The 21,181-nt window shown below is 51.4% G+C and overlaps 1 protein-coding gene across 3 annotated transcripts in view; it reads left to right on the top strand.

The window, feature by feature from the left end:
* Positions 1 to 21,181, top strand: part of CACNA1E (calcium voltage-gated channel subunit alpha1 E) — a 337,992-nt gene that overhangs the window by 247,764 nt on the left and 69,047 nt on the right. For 2 of the 3 annotated variants that reach the window (XM_015475247.3, NM_001191123.3), the window contains exons 17-25: positions 3,519 to 3,586; positions 5,125 to 5,222; positions 9,455 to 9,511; positions 10,692 to 11,351; positions 11,746 to 12,056; positions 15,328 to 15,487; positions 16,647 to 16,776; positions 17,662 to 17,721; positions 18,484 to 18,590. In XM_015475247.3, coding sequence (XP_015330733.1) covers positions 3,519 to 3,586; positions 5,125 to 5,222; positions 9,455 to 9,511; positions 10,692 to 11,351; positions 11,746 to 12,056; positions 15,328 to 15,487; positions 16,647 to 16,776; positions 17,662 to 17,721; positions 18,484 to 18,590 — 1,651 coding nt within the window. The remainder of the gene's footprint in view (positions 1 to 3,518; positions 3,587 to 5,124; positions 5,223 to 9,454; positions 9,512 to 10,691; positions 11,352 to 11,745; positions 12,057 to 15,327; positions 15,488 to 16,646; positions 16,777 to 17,661; positions 17,722 to 18,483; positions 18,591 to 21,181) is intronic. The other variant, XM_024976061.2, reaches the window with a different exon arrangement.

Below are 21,181 nucleotides of genomic sequence, written 5' to 3' on the forward strand. Positions count from 1 at the left end.
CGTTGCTGCATGTCATTAGTTCATTAGTTCTTATGGCTGACTGATATTCCACTGTATAAATGTCCCATGTCTTCTTTATCCATTCATCTGTTGATGGATGTTTAGGTTGCTTCCATGTCTTGGTTATTGTAAATAGTGCTGCAATGAACATCAGGGTGCATGTATCTTTTCAAATTATGGTTTTCTCCAGATATGTGTCCAGGAGTGGGATTTCTGGATCATATGGTAGTTCTCTATGTTAACAGAGAACAGAGCCTTCCACCTAATAAGTTCTCAAAAATATTCAGTTCAGTTCAGTCGCTCAGTTGTGTCCGACTCTTTGCGACCCCATGAATCGCAGCACACCAGGCCTCCCTGTCCATCACCAACTCCTGGAGTTCACTCAGACTCACGTTCATCAAGTCAGTGATGCCATCCAGCCATCTCATCCTCTGTCATCCCCTTCTCCTCCTGCCCCCAATCCCTCCAGCATCAGAGTCTTTTCCAATGAGTCAACTCTTCTCATGAGGTGTCCAAAGTACTGGAGTTTCAGCTTCAGCATCATTCCCTCCAAAGAAATCCCAGGGCTGATCTCCTTCAGACCGGACTGGTTGGATCTCCTTGCAGTCCAAGGGACTCTCAAGAGTCTTCTCCAACACCACAGTTCAAAAGCATCAATTCTTCGGCGCTCAGCCTTCTTCACAGTCCAACTCTCACATCCATACATGACCACAGGAAAAACCATAGCCTTGACCAGACAAACCTTTGTTGGCAAAGTAATGTCTCTGCTTTTGAATATGCTATCCAGGTTGGACATAAATTTCCTTCCAAGGAGTAAGTGTCTTTTCATTTCATGGCTGCAGTCACCATCTGCAGTGATTTTTGGAGCCCCCAAAAATAAAGTCTGACACTGTTTCCACTGTTTCCCCATCTATTTCCCATGAAGTGATGGGACCGGATGCCATGATCTTCGTTTTCTGAATGTTGAGCTTTAAGCCAACTTTTTCACTCTCCACTTTCACTTTCATCAAGAGGCTTTTGAGTTCCTCTTCACTTTCTGCCGTAAGGGTGGTGTCATCTGCATATCTGAGGTTATTGATATTTCTCCCGGCAATCTTGATTCCAGCTTGTGTTTCTTCCAGTCCAGAGTTTCTCATGATGTACTCTGCATATAAGTTAAATAAGCAGGGTGACAATGTACAGCCTTGACATACTCCTTTTCCTATTTGGAACCAGTCTGTTGTTCCATGTCCAGTTCTAACTGTTGCTTCCTGACCTGCATACAGATTTCTCAAGAGGCAGGTCAGGTGGTCTGGTATTCCCATCTCTTTCAGAATTTCCCATAGTTTATTGTGATCCACACAGTCAAAGACTTTGGCATAGTCAATAAAGCAGAAATAGATGTTTTTCTGAAACTCTCTTGCTTTTTCCATGATCCTGTGGATGTTGGCAATTTGATCTCTGGTTCCTCTGCCTTTTCTAAAACCAGCTTGAACATCAGGAAGTTCACAGTTCACATATTGGTGAAGCCTGGCTTGGAGAATTTTGAGCATTACTTTACTAGCATGTGAGATGAGTGCAATTGTGTGGTAGTTTGAGCATTCTTTGGCATTGCCTTTCTTTGGGATCGGAATGAAAACTGACCTTTTCTAATCCTGTGGCCACTGCTGAGTTTTCCAAATTTGCTGGCATATTGAGTGCAGCACTTTCACAGCCTCCTCTTTCAGGATTTGAAATAGCTCAACTGGAATTCCATCACCTCCAGTAGCTTTGTTCATAGTGATGCTTTCTAAGGCCCACTTGACTTCACATTCCAGGGTGTCTGGCTCTGATCACACCATCGTGATTATCTGGGTCGTGAAGATCTTTTTTGTACAGTTCTTCTGTGTACTCTTGCCATCTCTTCTTAATATCTTCTGCTTCTGTTAGGTCCATAGCATTTCTGTCCTTTATCGAGCCCATCTTTGCATGAAATGTTCCTTTGGTATTTCTAATTTTCTTGAAGAGATCTCTAGTCTTTCCCATTCTGTTGTTTTCCTCTATTTCTTTGCATTGATCACTGGGGAAGGCTTTCTTATCTCTTCTTGCTATTCTTTGGAACTCTGCATTCAGATGCTTATATCTTTCCTTTTCTCCTTTGCTTTTCGCTTCTCTTCTCAGTACTGTAATTAATGTTCATACTGCTAGCGTTTAGCTAGCGTTTATCATACTTGTGCTATTCATAAGACCTCATACTAAATGGTTTTTGGCACTATTTCATCTAATCCTTACCTTACAAATCTTAGAGGAAATAAGTTGATCAAAGTCAATTACTAAATTATAATGGGAGACTAGAAAAAAAGTGCATTTAATTCCCAAACCCATGACTAGTCTTGGGATCTAGACAAGGAAGATTTAGGTTTTAATCCCAGCAGCTCTGCTTACCAGCTGTGTGGCCTTGGGAAAGTCACTTAACCTCTCTGAAGTTCTAGTTTTCACATCTGAAAAGAGGAAACAATATCTATGTCCTTCATTAGTTGTAAATAGTAAAATGAGATCGTTTACTTGAATATTCCACAGACCAGAAACTTCTACATGATGTTTTGGGCAAGTGGGACTTGTCTTGAATTGAGATCACTCAAGTGAAAAGGGGACAGCCATGTGTTGCAGATGTATTTTTTGCCTTTTGCACAGTCTCACGGAGCATAGATGTTCCTCTAAGTTTTCTGCTCTGAAAACTTCTAAGGGTCAGAGCAGACTATAAACAAACACGAGAAACCCATATACAGAAAGCTAGGCAGTGAGTCACAGAAATGGTAGGCCAGTTTGCCGTAATAGCACCTTAATTTTCCTGTTACTCTAAGAGTAATCAGACCTGGACTTTTGTGCTAAAACAGATGTATGTTCCATAACACATGAGCCTCGAGGATAATTAGAAAATTGGGACATCTGAGGTTAGAGCGTGGAATAGAAATGGGCTCCATAATGATCTTGTGTGCCCTGAGACATTTTGTTAAATGAAATATGGGCGCCTCCCAGGACAAGAAGATTGAGAAATGTTAGCATCCCATTACTGAGAGATAGTAATGAGTCTGTAGAATCTCTTTTTTTGTTGTTGTTCATCTTTAAGGTCAGACTAGCATGACTGGGCTTCAATTCTAGCCTTCTGGAAAGGAGAGATGAACTCCTACCTCTTGTTCCCTACCCGTCTTGTTCAGTGGTTCTCTATTCAATGTTGCTGTAATTAGAGGCTGTAACTGTGCAAATGCCTCCTCCCTCCATCTCCCCCTTCCCTGGGGGGTTTGATTCAGGTATATTTCTTTGTCCGGTGCAAAGAGATGATATGTGGAAGGAGAGAAGACGTATTATCCTTCAAACAGAGCTGCATAATATCTCTCCCCCCTCCCCCCCCCCCCCGCTCACAGTCCCTGCTTAAGTGACTCTTTGGGGTGACTGTCCCTGCTGGTGTTCCAGACAGGAAAGGCATGGAGATGCCTTCTCAGCCTTGCTGGGGCTCCTTTTGCTTTTCTTACTTGCCCATCCTTAACTCATTGCCCCAGACACACTGCTGAATGTGTTCTTGGCCATCGCTGTGGACAATCTGGCCAACGCCCAGGAGCTGACCAAGGTGAGCCTTATTCTCCAGGGATCTAATGGTTGTCTGGGCCACTGGGTGCCCACTAGGCTTTGGGGCTACATCCAGAAGCCTGCACTGCCTGTCTCGGGCCTGCAGGGAAGGCCCCTTCTGGGAGCTCATGGACACCCGGAGAGCTACATGTGTCCACGAAGGGAGCCTGGTTCACTCTCACTGAGTTTGCTGAGCCTTGGACCAGATGGGGTCTCTCATTGGATATTGAGGATGATCACTTAGTCACTGCAGATTCTCAAAGATAGCCTTTGCAGGCTTGTGACTTGGGAAATAGAGAAAACACCAGAGTCTTGGATTTAAGTTCCACCTCTGCTCCTGTGACCTGTGGCTGTGTGACCTCAATCATGTGCCTTCACCCTTCTGGGTTTGAGGGTGAGAGGGTCCAGGACTGTGGCTGTTGGGGTATTCCAGTGCTCACTTCATCTTGGGGGAAGTTTCCGTGAGTTTCAAAGAAGCCAGACACCATATTTCTCAAAGTACAGTTCCTTTCTTTCCTCTGAGTCATGTCTTCAGGGGTAGAGGCAATACAATTGCAGTGGGATTGTCTGGGGAGATGAGTGAAACCTTCTCCCCGCATAATACAAATTTGGTTTAAGGCAAAATCCATAGCATCCTAGTGATGTTTATGAGCTTTTTCCGTGTATTCCTTGAGGGTTACCTGCTCTTCTCTGCATTCTCAAGGGTCTTCTTACCTGCAGACAGGGTAAGCTCTTGTAGCTGAAAAGCTGGCTGTGAGTCACACATCTGTCCCTTACTGGCCCTTTTAGCTTAGGCATGACCCCTGGTCTCTATTAGTGTTGCTTCCTTCATCTGTTAAAAAAAAGGGGGGGGGGAATGCTATATCTGCCTTGCATACCTCTTAGGAGGACAGCAAGGATGAAGCAAAAGGACGTGTGTAAAAACCAGAGCAGTCTTTGAAAACATATGCAATCTTAGTAGCCCTAGTCATTTTACCTGAACTGGGTTTCCGTGCCGTCATCACATAGAAAGACATTTATAAGCTGGAGTGTGGGTGAGGGGCTGAGATCCCTGCCTGAGCACCAGGGTAGGGGTCACTTAGCTGTGCAGGGAAGAGGATGTGATGAGGGCTGTGGCGTTCATCTCAGGAGCTCTGCCTGGAAGGTCCTTCTCCATCACGCCCGGACACTGAAGAGCATCCGAGAAGTGTCAGCTCTGGCCTCTGACCTTTACAGCCCTGGCCACCTCCACCAAGGGCTGGGGTTTGGGGTAGACCTTCAAGTCTCTCCTGAGGAAACATGGGGGGCCTGTGGGGCAGGATGGGGGCCAGAACAGCTGGCCACACCAGGGCTGTGGAGGCTGCTGTCTCAGGAGGCCTGACTGCTAGTTGCTGGAGGTCTGTGAGCCAACATGACCTCACTCTGCCTGTTTCACCTCTTGCTCTGCTTTCCTCGCTTCTCCAGGTCTCCAGAAGCTCCCTCAGCCCTTCTGGGCAGGGCCGAGGAAGCTACTCTCCTTCATGGGGATCCCAGACAACGCCATCTCTACTTTGTGTCTAGGATGAACAAGAAGAAGAGGAGGCCTTCAACCAGAAGCATGCACTGCAGAAGGCCAAGGAGGTCAGCCCGATGTCTGCACCCAACATGCCTTCCATCGAGTGAGTCGCTGTCCCCACGTCACAGACCCCTGGGCTCCTGTGTCGACAGCCCAGTGCTCAGCGCCACAGCTGTTGACCCTTGGAGGGAGCCTGCTCTGTGCCAGGAAGCGTCCTGTGAATACAGTACTGAGCAAGACAGGGTCAGGGTCTCTCTTTTCACAGAACTTTTATTTCAGTGAGCAAGATAGCTGATAAATGCACAGAAATAATTGTAGATAGAACTTCTATAATATAAGTAAAACAGGGTACTAAGGCAGAGGAATAGGAATTGGGTGCAGTACCTTTGGGCAATTTGGGAGGAGTTCTCTGAAGAGAGGATGTTTAAGCAGAGACCGAAATGTGTAGAAGATGGTTGTGTGATGTTATGAAGATGGAACATTCCCAGTAAGGTCCCAGTGTGGCTGGTGTGGAGGGAGCAAGGGGAAGAGAAGGAGGTACGGCCGGGGAGGTCCTAAAGGCTCAAGTGAAGGACTTTGCTTTTGTTCTGATTGCAACTGTAGGAGGGTCTAGAGGGGAAGGATGGGTAGGATTTGATTTATACTTGAAAAGGTCACTCTGCTCTGTGGAGAATGGACTGGAGGCAGGAAGACAGAGATTGGCTCTGAGTAAAGCAGTGAGAGTTAGTGGTGGTTTAGACCATGATAGTAGCAACAGAGGAGATGAGAGTTCATCTCATTCAGTCTGTATTTGGAGAGAGGACAATAGGATGAGCTGATGGAATAAATGTGATGGAAGTAGAGATGAAAAAAAAAAAAAAGGAGAAACAAACATTTCTGCCAGGTATTAAGGTTTGATGCCTGTGTAACTGGAGAGGTGGTGGTGGTATTTATGGCTCACTTGAAGATGGTGGAAATCCAATGTTCCTTTTGATGGCATTAAATCTGAAATGCATATAAGATGAGCAAGTAAAGATTCCGAATGGGCTATTGGCCACGTGTGTCTGAAGCTCAGAAGTCAGGGTTAGAAATAAGGATTGGGGGTATAGCATTTGCATTTGGATGGCATTTAGGCTGTCATCCCAGGAGAGCTGACCCAGGTAGAGGTGGGCTGAGAGGCTGAGGCCAGGGGCCAGAGAGCACCCTGTGTTCAAGGAGAAACCCACGAGGAGAGCAGGTGAGCAGGGTGTCCTGGGGACATGGAGAAGAACATGCTTCTGGAAGGAAGAAGTGGACGGAAGAGCTCAGGACTACTGAAAGATCCCATGAGATGAGGACAGAAAAGGGAGCATTGAATTTGGCAAAATGCACACTGTTAGTGAACTTCACGAGAGCCATGTAAGTGGCCCAGTGGGAACAAAATCCAGTTGGAGTGCATTAGAGAGAGAATGGGGGGCGGGGGGTGATACATTAGAGCAGCCAGTGTAGACCCTCTTTGAGGATCCAGCCTGGCCCTGGTGGCTGCTGGTGGAACTAGCAGACCGTGGGGCCCTTTGGGCAGCTGACCTCTGCGTGGCACTGGGGGAGGACCTTGGGGAGAGGCTGACCACAGAACCACGGAATTCCTGTTGGGGCTTCTGGGCCCACATGAGGACTGTGCGGGGCCCTGCGGTATGTCTGGGAAGGGTCTGAGGCACCTGGCAGCTGGACCTGTGTCCAGCTGGACCCAGACCCTGTCATCTGTTACTTGAAACTGATCAGCGAGGTGCCCTTCCCTTCCCAGAGCTCGTGCGAAAGGCTCTCAGTGTCCTCGGCCTCGCCCTGTAGGGACATTCCAGAGTTATGTGTGGGGCCTCCCCTGCACGGCTGTCCTCTTGTTCTCGCCTTTCAAAATTGAAGGCAGGCCTGGCCTCTGGGCCCCTCCTCTGTGAGTGAGAAAAAAACCCACTCCAAAATTCGTTAAAGATCGATAAAGATGAAACGACTCCTTCTTCCCTAGAATTTTCTCTGCGCCTCGAGCAGTTTCTACCCCACTTTCCCTGCACTCGTGAGTTTGGGCTAAAAATAAATACATGCAGGTATCCAAACATGCTAGTGGGTGGAGCTGGCTGCCACTTTAGGAGTGGGTGGTGCTATTTCCTGAGATGAGGAAACCTGGAGGAGGAGTGGGTTTGGAGATATGAGGGGGAAGCACGCTTGGCCCAGAGTGGAAACTCGCTATTTGTGGAATGAAAGAATGAATGAGATGCTGGTAGGCACAGGCCGTAGGGAGTGAGCTGCGTGCGTATCCGGGCACAGTGAGGTGGGAGGGACTTTGTGACCGTCCCAGGTGAGTAGAGATACAGGCTTTGGATGTGATGAGTGTGCTGCTGGCTGAACAACAGAGTGTGTTTGGACATGCAGGCCCAGACCCCTGACTTCCGGACTATATGACTGAGTGTGAATGTGGCGGCTAGAACGTTATTACAACCCAAAAAACCCGAGGGCTAGACCTAGCTCTGTCGCTCAGTGCTGTGACATTAGAGCGAGAACCTCTTAGCATCTCAGAGTCCCTGTTTCTCCATCTTTGAAATGAAGAATACCAGCCACCTGTCCTGGTCCACATGGTTCTTGTAGGGTGTGTGTGAGGTCACATGCGTGTGAATTGGGGAGATGCTTCTCTGTGTGATTGTAGGAATGTTGAAGATGTACTAATGGTTGTGATGGGATGTGAATCTGGATCTTTGTATGTGTAAGTGGGGAAGTAAAGTTTGAAGTGTGGATCTGATTTGTGTGGAAATGAGAGGTTGGTTTTCTCTTTGGCCTGGCCTCTGTGTGTGTGTGTATGTGTGCACGTACACTTGTGAGCATGCAGAGAATTCTTCCACGTATTTACCCTCTTCCACACGTGCTTCTGGAGGGCCAGTGTGTGACGACTTGAGAATTTGCAAATAGCTGGTGTAAGCGTTAATCGCTCAGTCATGTCGGACTCCATGGACTGTAGCCTGCCAGGGTCATCTGTCCATGGAATTCTCCAGGCAAGAAGACTGGAGTGGGTTGCCATTTCCTTCTCCAGGGAATCTTCCTGACCCAGGGATTAAACCCAGGTCTCATGCATAGCTGTAGAGCTATCACTGCATAGGTATCACTGCACAGCTGGTGGAAGGTGCTTTCCTGGTGGGCGTGCATGCTGCCTGTCTAGAGTGTGTGCTTCTCTTTCTCTCTGCCGCCATGCCCCTTGGCATGGCTGCTCCGCGTGCATGGCAGCCACTGATGCTGAGGGATGCTGGGGATCTAGTCACAGGCATCTCCACAGTCTTGGCCACATCCAGCCCCGGGGTGCTCCTGTGCCCTGTGCCTCTCCAGGCTCAGACCAGCTGCCTCTGTTCCCCCTGCCCATTGGACCAGGCTGCTCTGTGGATGTGGACATGGCGATTGAGCAACACTAGTTTGCCTGCATGTTTTCCATGGGTGGGTGTCAGTTTCATCAGGAAAGAAGCCACATTTGCCAACCTCCCAGGTCCAGGCAGGGTCCGTTGGGCCAGACTGGTTTTGTCACCCCAGGAACTGGGGCAGGCTCATTCCACAAGTGTCCCAGACATGTCTTTCTCCACCTGAGCACTGACCCTGTGCTGACAGCTCCATTTTTCCTGTTTGCCTTTGTGGGTGATGCCCTCACCCTACCATTGACTTTCCATTGACCTTGTGGTCGAAAGGACATAGCACGTGTGTGTGTGTGTAGAAGAGATTTTTCCCTGCACAAGGCCAGGAAGGGTAATACGTGCTTTACCCAGCTGAATAGACAGAGTGTTCAAGGCCTTCGGCCAGGGCCAGCACGGTGCACACGTGCAGGGGACACCACTCACATCCTGAGGTATGTGGATGGCAGCCCCCAGCGCGATGGCCCTGCCTTTGGCCACGGGCCAATGGCGTGCACGCTAGACCATTTGTTCCCTGCATGTTGTGTGAGATGAGAGGGATGAGCTGGGGAGTCATACCTTTGTGAATATCCTAGATATGATCAGGAGTAAATGAACTTCATCCAAGTTTACAGGGTTTCCAGAATAGGTCTCTGAAGGACACTTAGGTGAAACCTGAGTGCCAGCAGGGCTTGATGACTGAGCGTCCAAAGCTTCTACGAACTGAGAAACCCTGAACATGCGTGCCTGCATGTTCGCTTCAATATATTAGATCATTATGTTTGCACACAGCAAGGAACCAAGGCCAGTCCCTTGGAGAGTTGATGGCTGGGCGTGTACAGAGGGCAGCAGGCACCTAGGGGATTCTGTGCCTCTCCCTGGAGATCGGCTGGTGGCCGTGGGGCTGGCGGGTCCTAGAGGTGGGGGTGAACTGAACCTGTCCGTTTTTCTTCCCCAGAAGAGACAGAAGGAGAAGACACCACATGTCGATGTGGGAGCCACGCAGCAGCCACCTGTATGTGTGTACCGGTCTGCGTGTTTGTGAGTGGTTACGTGTGGGTGCGGGGACACCGTGTCTTTGTCCTTGCCAGGGACTGAGTGGAGTGGGCGTGCACGCGTCCGTGTGGGCCGTGGCGTGTGTGTGTGTGCGTTCCGTGCACGTGGTTTGTGGATCCACCCCTCCGCCCCACCCACCGTGTGCCTTTCTCAGTGTGCGTCTCAGGTATGTGACCCCGTGTGCAGTTTGCTCTTCCGTGTGGCCTGTGAGTGGACATGTGTCGGCGTGGGTTGTTTGTGCCAGTGGGGTGCCTTTCATGCGGGCGCTTGTGGACAGCTCGTGTGGGCCCCAGTGAGGATGTGCGTGGGCACCTGTGAGCATCCCCTGCACGGGCTCTAGAGGTGCGCCCACGGGCACACGGGCGTGCAGGTGTAAGCGTCCACCTTCCACCACCCGTGGAAGCCCACCCTGTATCGTGTTTGAGTGTTCCTGCTGCCACGTGAATGGTCAGCTAGGCCTCCAAGCTGAACTGTTCAGCGGTGGTTTTGAGTATGAGCTGCTCGTGGGCCCTGGACATAGAGACCCTTGGATTTTATCAGTGGTTGTGGAAGAGACCCCACCACATCGCTGCGAGGGTCATGCCCAAACTTTTTGTAACATGGGTCTGCTCCCTGCTGTCGTCAGTCTCCCTTTAATAGGACCTGCCCTTGTATTTCTCAGCCTTAGCTCTCCCAGGCTGGCATGGGAAAGGGAAAGAGAGGGAGAGGAGGAGGAAGAAAGGCCTCTGACCTTGAACTAAGGGCCATTGCCATGCATAGAGAGAGTACAGGTTGATGCCCTTAAAGCAAAGGGGAGCAGGGAGTGAAGACCTGGCAACCTTCGTACTACTGTCTGCAGGCCCTGGCCACCGGGACTCAGTCCTGGGCTGCCCTCGCCCCTCCTCAGCTACTTCAGGGCAGGGATCAGAGTGGGAGACCCCACAAAACTGGGGGGCACTGGTCCAACCACCCACTCGGCCCCTCACATTTTTCTGTGCTTCCTGTCTGCAGGTCCTGGGCTCTCCCGTTTGCTCCCCACCGTGTGTTTCCCCCTGACCCTGTGCCCTGGCCACTGCAGGCTGGTCTGGGCCCCCGTGGCCGCCCTCCCCAGCCCTTGGCCAGCTGTTCTGACCTCGCCCTCACCTTCTCCCCTTTGGCAGGAGGGAGCGGAGGCGCCGGCATCACATGTCCGTGTGGGAGCAGCGAACCAGCCAGTTGAGGAGGCACATGCAGATGTCCAGCCAGGAGGCCCTCAACAAGGAGGAGGCCCCGCCCATGAACCCCCTCAACCCCCTCAACCCGCTGAGCCCCCTCAACCCGCTCAGCGCGCACCCCAGCCTCTACCGGAGACCCCGGGCCATCGAGGGGCTAGCCCTGGGCCTGGGGCTGGAGAAGTGTGAGGAAGAGCGCGTCAGCCGTGGGGGGTCCCTCAAAGGGGATGGAGGGGACTTGGCGAGCGCCCTGGACAGCCAGAGGAGCCCCCTGGCCCTGGGCAAACGGGAGCCACCCTGGCTGGCCCGGCCCTGTCACGGGAACTGTGACCCGACCCAGCCGGAGGCGGGCAGTGGGGAGACGGTGGTGACCTTCGGGGACCGGGCCCGGCACAGGCAGAGCCAGCGGCGCAGCCGGCACCGCCGCGTCAGGACCGAGGGCAGGGAGCCCTCCTCCACCTCCAGAAGCAGGTCTGCCAGCCAGGAGCGGAGTCTGGACGAAGCTGTGCCCAGCGAGGGGGAGAGGGACCGTGAGCCCAGGGCTGGCCATGGGGGCAAAGAACCCATGATCCAGGAGGAAGAGCGAGAGCGATGCCAGGACTTACGGAGGTAAATGCAACATAGGAGTGCCCTGGAGACAGATAGTGTGGCCCGTGTTAGGGATTCTTCAATGTAAGCCTTTCTGAACCTCACTTTTCCCTTTTGTATAATGCATCTTTTACGAAGTATGTGTCAATACAATAGCAGTGAGATCTGTTCCCCTGGAAACCAGGGCATCCCCTGTTGGGAGTGGGGAGGACATGATGTGCAGGAGTCAGCCAATGGATGCCGCTCCAGTAGACCTCAGCTCCTCTGCCTGGTGAGGAGGGAGACAGCAGGTGCCACGTGCTCTCCAGCAGGGCCATGTGGACTCCCCCCACCTTTCCCTCTCGCCAGGCACAGAAGCCGTTTCAGAATCGCTTCCTGATGTGAGCAGCAGCTGTCTTCTCCTCTCTCCTCACAGGACCAACAGTCTGATGGTGCCCAGAGGCTCCGGGCTGGCAGGAGCCCTGGATGAGGCCGACACACCCCTTGTCCCACCCCAGCCGGAGCTGGAAGTGGGGAAGGACGCAGCCCTGACGGAGCAGGAGCCGGAGGGCAGCAGTGAGCAGGCTCTGCTGGGGGACGTGAAGCTGGACATAGGCCGGGTCAGCCAGAGCGAGCCCGACCTCTCCTGCGTCACGGCCAACACGGACAAGGCCACCACCGAGAGCACCAGCGTCACTGTCACCATCCCCGACGTGGGCCCCTTGGTGGACTCAACCGTGGTGCACAGTGAGAACACAGGGCCCGCCCCCTTCCGCACACCGCCCCCTCCCCGCCCGGGGCTGGGGGAGGCATGCTTCCCCCACACATCCCCACCCCCCGAGGCTGGGGGAGGCATGGTTCTGGAGTCATCCCAGGAAAGCTGCAGGGAAAACCCCACCAATGGGATGGAACCCTTCTTCAACATATGAAAGAATAGCAGCAGTTTTAGCCCCATGGCACCCCACTCCAGTACTCTTGCCTGGAAAATCCCATGGACGGAGGAGCCTGGTAGGCTGCAGTCCATGGGGTTGCTAAGAGTCGGACACGACTGAGCGACTTCACTTTCACTTTTCACTTTCATGCATTGGAGAACGCAATGGCACCCCACTCCAGTACTCTTGCCTGGAAAATCCCGTGGACAGAGGAGCCTGGTAGGCTGCAGTCCATGGGGTCGCTAAGAGTCGGACATGACTGAGGGACTTCACTTTCACTTTTCACTTTCATGCATTGGAGAAGGAAATGGCAACCCACTCCAGTGTTCTTGCCTGGAGAATCCCAGGGGCAAGGGAGCCTGGTGGGCTCCCGTCTATGGGGTCGCACAGAGTCGGACACGACTGAAGTGACGTACCAGCAGCAGGGGCAAGAGAACTAAGCTAGAATTTTCTCAATCTTAAATTTTATCCATAAAATGTCGTTCAGCCCGTGGCCCCCCCAGAGTCTTCAGAGAGATCACATGTGATTCTGTACCCCTTTGTCTATTCAGCTACTTAATTTATCTTGTGGATATCTGATGGCATATTCTCTGGGCCGCCCCTCCCCCAGGTGCTTGGCCACCTGATAAGTTAGGGGACCATTACTGGCAGGCGGGCCCATGTTGGCCCTGGTTCTGCTCAGCACGTGGCCTCCAAAAACCCTCTCTGTCTTGAGGCCTCAATTTATCATCTGTGAAGTGAGAGCGTTGAACCAGATGACCTCTGAGACCTTCCTCTGTGCTAACATTTCTTGAATCTTTTATTCTTATTGACTCTCTTTCTCCTAGGAGCTTTTAGTCACACTTTATCTCACAGTTCCCAGAGGTGGTAGATATTCATCTGTGAGACCTTAAAGGGAAACACAACCCAAAAGCACTTACCCCATCCCCATCCCTGCCCCAACCCCATACCCATCTCTACATAACCCCACCACCATCTGTCCCCTTGGCACTGAATTGTGACCACAGGATTCCACTCTTGCTTTTTTCCTCCTGTATTTTTTTCTTTTCACAAAGCAGTCCTCTCTCCCCGTTTTTCTTTCTCTCACTGCTCTGTCTCCATTTCTTCACCTTCTCAATTGAAATACCTCTCAAAGTATTCTTCGGAATGCCGGTACTACTTTATAATCTCACATGTCCAGTAACCCCTGCTGTCTTGTTTAATTTTGTGCACTAATAAGGAAGTGTTTTTGGACCCTCTTTTATGAGGGTCATAGTGGTGTATGTCTCATAAAAGAGGGTTGGGCTTCCTTGGTGACTCAGGGAAGAATCTGCCTGCAATGCAGGAGACCTGGGTTCCATCCCTGGGTCGAGAAGATCCCCTGGAGTAGGGGATGGCAGCCCACTCCAGTACTCTTGCCTGCAGAATTCCATGGACAGAGGAACCTGGCAGGCTAGCTACAGTCCGTGGGGTCACAAAGAGTCAGACACGACTGAGCAGCTGACACATACTCTTATGAGACACAACATTAAGAAAGTTTGACCCTCTTCTGTTCTCATTCTGGGGTTGGTCCCTGCCCTTGGCCGTAGGTTAGAGCGTGTTATCAGAGGGGTTTTGGACGCTTTGGATGACTCACCTTTGGGAAAGACCTGAAAGGGGTCGGGACTTTGGAGGTTTGCTACTTACACAGGGCTCCAGGGCAGAACCGTTCACTGAATGGGAATGTGGGAGAGGTGCCCCTGCCCTGCTTGGATGGCCTCGTCCTCTCTGCCACTCACCCCACACTGGACCTTCCATGTGGAAACTCAGAGCAGAAGCCCAGCAGCCGCACTTGGTCTCTGCTTCTTCATCCTCTCAATCCTGGGAGAAGTCATAGACCCATCTTTGCATGAATACTGCAGTTTCATTTCTGCGTTAATCAGGACTGGAACACGAACAGCCAGAAGGGCAGCCACAGACAGAGTCATGGCTTCTTAAAATCTTCCACTGTGGTGTGGTTTCACTGAAAGGAGATAGAATTCTACATTGGGAATGTATACCAGCTGTAAGGGGCTTCTCTGATAGCTCAGCTGGTTAAGACTCTGCCTGCAATATGGGAGACGCCGGTTTGATTCCTGGGTTAGGAAGATTCCCTGTAGAAGGGATAGGCTACCCACTCTGGTATTCTTGGGCTTCCCATGGTGGCTCAGATGGTAAAGCATCCACCTGCAATGCGGGAGATCTGGGTTCAATCCCTGGGTTGGGAAAATCCCCTGGAAGAGGGCATGGCAACCCACTCTAGTATTTTTGCTTAGAGAATCCCCATGGACAAGGAGCCTGGTGGGCTACAGTCCATGGAGTCACAAAGAATCCTCCACGACTGAGCCATTAAGCACAGCACCAGCTGTATGAGCTTAGGATAGGTCCTTGAATTCCCTGAACTTCAGTTTTCCCACCTGTAGAAGGGGAATAATAATATATGTTGTTCAGGTGTGCTACTGCTAAGTCGCTTTAGTCGTGTCCGACTCTGTTCGACCCCATAGACGGCAGCCCACCAGGCTCCCCTGTCCCTGGGATTCTCTAGGCAAGAACACTGGAATGGGTTGCCATTTCCTTCTCCAATGCATGAAAGTGAAAAGTGAAAGTGAAGTCGCTCAGTCGTGTCCGACTCTTAGCGACCCCATGGACTGCAGCCTACCAGGCTCCTCCGTCCATGGGATTTTCCAGGCAAGAGTACTGGAGTGGGGTGCCATTGCCTTCTCCTGTTCAGGTGTACCAACATGAAAAATGCCCTAAGTAAATATATACAAAGAATACAGATTTTAGATAGAGGTAAGTTTGTAAATTTTACAAGAGAAACAAACATTCTCTCTTACCTAGGGAAACATGATTGTTATTTATGTGGCACAAAAGGCTCTACACCTGAAATTAGGGAAGGGGTAGGGCTAGGAAGAGAGCCTGGGCTTCACTCAGTGCAATTTAACAGACACCCTGACCTTCACAGGCACCTTGCTGGGCAGTTACCTAGCTCCCTCTCCCACCTTCTCGTCCCATCCCCAGTGGAAAGTGAAGGGCACCATTCTGCATGTAGCAAGGTTTCTCAAGAGTTCCACATGTTCTTCTTATAGTCAGCAACAAGACTGATGGAGAAGCCAGTCCCTTGAAAGAGGCAGAGATCAGAGAGGATGAGGAGGAGGTGGAGAAGAAGCAGCAGAAGAAGGAGAAGCGTGAGACGGGCAAGGCCATGGTGCCCCACAGCTCGATGTTCATCTTCAGCACCACCAACCCGTAAGACACCCTCCATTGCCACCTCCCTTTGGTGCTAGAGGGTTTGAGCCAAGATTTGAGCCAGGGCAGGGTGATGGGAAGGAGGGATGAGAGTCCAGTCTTCCTCCTGAGCCTTCCTGGTGGAGTATGGCCAGATATCTGAAAGCCTCCAGGGTGCTCACTAGTTGAGGTGGGTCATGGAATTAATGAGAAGCCTCTGAACTCTATGCCCATAGTCTAAAGAGTCATTTAGGATAGAACAACATGGGCAATGTCAGAGGAAAGGACCCTTCATCTAGTCTTTGGTTAGTAGGTTGCGGGGGAAGTTGGGAAGGGAGGACATCTATTTGGGATGTGTCACCAAATATTCCAGAGATGGACAGAGCTGAGAATAGGAAGCTTAGGATAACTGGGTCATCCATTGACTGCCCTGCTCATCAGTTTTGAAGTGGGTGTGTTCCTCAGACCACAGGTAGGATGGGCAAGGAAGAATCTGGAAGGTTAGATTCAGAAAAGATGGGATGTTGAAAGAGAAGCCGCATTCTGCCCAGGAAGTCAGCAAGATATATATGTAGACCAGCTTCGGGGTCTCGGAAGACAAGAAGGCTTTCAGTGACCAAGTGGGCAGTATTCCAGCATGGCCCTGGGAAGGAAGGAACCTGGGCTAAGAGGTGTCAGGCCAACCGAGGCCAGGATGCAGTCAGTCGATAGAATAATCACTTTGATTGGAATACCCGTGGCTCAGGAAAACCAGTTGCTGCTTTCATCAGGAATCTTAGAATCAAGGTCTGTTTTTATGTTTCAGAGTTCTTAGGATTTTCTTGCTCTGCCCTAGTCTCTGTACAGTGGGGGAGTAGACACTGAGGCACAGTGGAAGGCAATGTGTAGCCACCCAAGCGTGTATCTTTGGATGCTGGCTGCTGCTCCCCACGGTGGCTCAGATGCGCACGCAGATAATGTATCTTGGCTTGCATGCTGCAGCCTCTAACCAATCTGATTACTTTCCCCCACTGGGGTTTTAAATCAAGGGTGGTGCCTGAGAAATTAAATTGCTCTCCCCACGGCCTCCTCTGGCCAAGGCCTGGCTGTCTGGAGGAGGCTGATGTGTATGGGGGTGGGGCAGAAGGATGGGGTGGGAGGGAAGCTGGGCCGGCTCAGTGAGCTCGTTCGCTGCCCACAGGATCCGCAGGGCCTGCCACTACATCGTGAACCTGCGCTACTTCGAGATGTGCATCCTCCTGGTGATCGCAGCCAGCAGCATCGCCCTGGCGGCCGAGGACCCCGTCCTGACCAACTCAGAGCGCAACAAAGTGCGTGCACGGGGGCTGTCTGCCAGCCTCCACGGTACCCTGGTGCTGTCTTCTCCCAGAGCCTACCATTCCAACATTACAGTGAGCTAAAGAAGCTTCCTAGAGGACGGGAAGGGCTTAAGAAATTGCCCAGTCCTGTTCCTCGGAGCAAAGTGTGAACCATTTCACGACCAGCCCCCACCCGAACCCTAACTCCCCAACCATACTTGCTTACCTTTATGCTCATCAGTGGAGCGTTACCCTGAGAGCCGGCCAGGGCTTTGAAAGGGGCTTCCATGGTTGCTCAGTGGTAAAGAATTCTGCCGATGCAGGTTCAATCCCTGGGTCAGGAAGATCCCCTGGATCAGGAGATGACAATGCACTCCAGTATTCTTGCCTGGGAAATCCCATGGATGGAAGAGCCTGGCAGGCTACATTCCATGGGGTTGCAAAGAGTTGAGCACGACTGATTGACTCAACCACAGCTGCCGCCATCCATGGGCTGGATGTGGAGTCTGACCTAGGGGCATGGGTGAAGGTGGGGCCCTGCAGCTCTACATGGGGAGCTAAAACAACTTGTGGAGGCCCAGGATGGATATTAGGAGGGATGAGGGGGCAGGGAGGATTGGAACTGACAAGGATCCCAGCAGGGGAGAAATCTGTGGGGCAATTCAGACCCAAGATGTTAAGTTCTGACCACGGGGAGGGAAAGGCCGAGGACTGGCCACCAGATCATGCGGCCCCAGCAACATCCATGGCTCCTCTCCTCCCTGCATCAATTAGCAGTTATAACTCCAGGCTTCTGTTCTGAGGTTGAAATGAGTGGGCCTTGGGGTGGGCATGCAGGAGAGCCTGTGTTTGAGGACTGTATGTAGCCTGATGGTTTCCATGTTATGTGTCCTGCAGGTGCTGAGGTATTTTGACTATGTGTTCACTGGCGTGTTCACCTTTGAGATGGTTATAAAGGTAAGAGCAACTGGAGTGCACCTGGACTCTGGGGCTGGAGGGGTCACCCGTCTGCGCCTCTAGGACAGTGCCTTCCCCAGGGCTGTCACCTCCTGGCCAATGACAGAAGCTCAGTAAGGCCTCTGCTGACCCCTCCTCCAGCCTCAGATCCTGGAGAGGTCTGTTGTGGCAGGACATGACCACGTGGCTCTCCTTAGACTGATACAGACCTGTGGGAATGGCCTGGGGGGAGGGGTCAGGTCCCTCCCAGGCAGGCAGTGGGAGTCCCGCAGGAGTGGGGACTGTTCTCACCTTGTCATCGCGCTTCCTGGTTTGAGCCAGTGTCCTGGCCAAGGCTTGGGTAGGGATGAATCTTCCTGGCCTTGTATAGTCCCAGCCATACTCACTGCCCTCCACTCTGTTCCCTGCCACCCTCACGACCTGCACTTATATCTTGTTCCATCCTCACCCATCTGGGATTGTTCCCATCTGTGCATATGCGGTAATGCCTGGTGCTCTGAGCCACTAATGAAAGGGAGGGCTGGTGGGGTGCTGGGAGCCAAGGAGTCTAAGGGAACCTTGGTGGCTCTGAAAAGGGCCTCGGGCCTCACAGTTCAGTGGAGAGAGCCCGTGGGGCCTGTCCTCCTGCTCTTTGGATCCTTGTGCGGGGTTGGGTTAGAGGCAATGGCAGTGGAGACACTGCCGTGCGGAGCCCAGAGCTCAGGGCCCGAATGACTAGCACCTTGGGGCTCATCGGTGGCCGTTCCCATCCTTCTCCTACAGATGATAGACCAGGGCTTGATTCTGCAGGACGGCTCCTACTTCCGAGACCTGTGGAACATCCTGGACTTCGTGGTGGTGGTTGGCGCATTGGTGGCCTTTGCTCTGGCGTAAGTAACTCTTTTTCCTGTCCGTTTTCCTTCCCTCCTTCTTTCCTGAGACTGACTGATCTGAGGGCTTCTCCAGGGCTGGTTCACTCAGTGGTGCCCGAGAATACTGCCCTGGGAGTCTGCTTCCCAGTTGCCCCTCGACAGAGCTCCCAAGAGCCTTACAGCTTCAGCTAACCTGCCCTGAATGAGGAGCACTGGCAAACGGAAAGCAGGGAGAAGTCAAAGGCCCTGGCGTTTCTCCCTTTGAGCTGAGATGAATGAGCCTGGACAGCAGTCACCTGTGTTCCCCCATGGATTCAGGGCGGGACCAGGGACAACTGGTGTATCCTTGTGTTTCTTAATTCTGTCATTAAAGGATCCACTTGAAAGAAAAATGAGGCAGGTAGACCAGAGTTGGGGACCACAGAATCCTGGGTGTGGGGAGATTCTCTGCTCATGAGCAGGGGTCCCGCAGAGCTATTCCAGGGACTTAAGAACCATGTTAATATGTGAAACTCCTGAAGGAAAGACTTTTCAAACCTTCCTTGGTAGCATACTTAGGAAAATAGTCTGAAACCATCCAGGTAGCTAACTATATTCATTACATTAGGGGATTTTTTTTTTTTTTTTTTTGGAACACTGATTCAGGAAAGGACTCTCCTAGCCCTCCAGGGTATAGCTAGGAAGTAGGCTTACTGTCAGTGCCTTTTACTTCAGCTGGTGGGTAGAGGGCCCCTGAAGATGAGTTGACAGCCTTCTGGGCTCTGTCTGGATCTGTTCCACTGTCAGAGCAGCTTCACCCTCTCCCACTGGGGCAGTGGAATTCCCTCCAGCCTGTCTGAGTACAAGAAAAAGCCAAGTCTTCTAGGCAAGACGAGCTATACAGTGTGATGGGGCACAAAGAAAGCATGTGGGACCTGCTGTCATTGATGGCAGCTGCAAAAGGGAAGGAACAAGGCATCTCCATAGACTTGACCTTCCTGGTCCAAATGGTCAAGTTTGGATCATCTGTCCTACCTTCTCCCCAGACACTGCCAGCTTTCATCCCTATCCATTCTGGCAGAGAAAGAAATGGGAGAAGAGTTAAGAATGTTCCTCAAGTGACTGAAATTGGGGAGTGCTCTGTCTGTAGGAGAGATGAAAGGTCCCCAGGTGTGCTAAGAATTTGAGACCTCCCAGAACCTGGAAGTAGGCTGTGTCCATTGCTGCCCCAGCCAGGTTCTCCCAAAGGAGAACCAGGCTGAATGTGACTTGTGCCCTGAGCTGGGCTGGCCATCAGGACAACTCCAGTGTCCCTTGTCCTCATGTGCACCAGTGTATTAACCCCATTAGACTCACATGGAGTCACTCATACCCTTCACAAGGAAGCAAAAGATTGAAGACAGGAGGAAAAGGGGATGACAGAGGATGAGATGGTTGGATGGCATCACCAACTTGATGGCCATGAGTTTGAGCTAGCTCCAGGAGTTGGTGATGGACAGGGAAGCCTGGCACGCTGCAGTCCATGGGGTTGCAGAGAGTTGGACAAGATTGTACGACTGAACTGAACTGTTCCCAAGGAGATTTCACAAAAGTATTTTCCCAACAATCTGGTCCCTGTGTGGACTGTCAGAGCAAGATAAAAATAAAGGCAACTCTGGCTCTGCTAAGGGGACTCCTAGCTCCTCTTCCTCCTCCTTCATGGAAAAAAATACCAAAGACTGCCTTTGTCCTAAGGAGATCCACTGTTTTTGTTAGAGGTAAATCTTAGCCCTCAGTTTTTAAAGTCAAGCTCCCATCTCATTTTACCAATTCATTTGTGTACATTATTCATCATATTGCTCTCTCTCGTTTTGATCTCAGTAAAGATAAGTTTTCGCTTTGAAGAAATAAGGGACAAAGAGAGAAAAGCATATAGAAAGGAGGCCACCTCGTCTTGAAGAACAGAGCTCCCTGGGGTCACAGGGCAGAGTGGGAGGAAGGGGGTGGGCTGTGGAGTCAGGAAGGCCTAGCTCCTCCATTACCAGCTTCATGACCTAGAGTAACATAGCAAGGTATTAACCCATTTAACTTTTGTTTCTCATCTCTGACAAGGAAACAGAATGATGTGTTTCAAGCACTTAGTCCAGGGCCTGACCCAAAGCGATCAGTAAATGTGAATTCCCTTTCTTATGCTTCCATTCTCCATCACGTCATGAAGTGTGAATACGCAGCAAAATACGTTGATGCGTAACGGATGCAAATAGTTGAAGATGAACACCGTCCGCTTTCCCAGACTTGGTTATCGTCCACACACACCTGGTCTGTGTTGGTGCCAGTGGGGAGGATGTGTGTGTTAAAGGAAGGCTCTCTGCATGCCAGCCTCGTCTCCGCAGTGCAGCAGTCTCTTCTCCGATCCAGAGCAGTGACGATGGGCTGGAGGGGTGTCATCTGTCTTGTTCTTTCTCTCTGCCTCTTTGAAACATGGCGGTGGTAGCTTTGGTGCTGGCGGCAGGGGGAAGCCTTAACAGCCCTGGAGCCGAAGCCTCTGTTGGTCCTCAGACCAGGTACAGTGCAGGGGACCCCAGGATTCCTCAGTTCTGGAATCCACACGTATGTGATGGATTGAGCGTTTTGATCCATCACTTGCTTTT

Source organism: Bos taurus, chromosome 16, assembly GCF_002263795.3.
Source record: "Bos taurus isolate L1 Dominette 01449 registration number 42190680 breed Hereford chromosome 16, ARS-UCD2.0, whole genome shotgun sequence".
In the NCBI taxonomy this organism is placed as follows: domain Eukaryota; kingdom Metazoa; phylum Chordata; class Mammalia; order Artiodactyla; family Bovidae; genus Bos; species Bos taurus.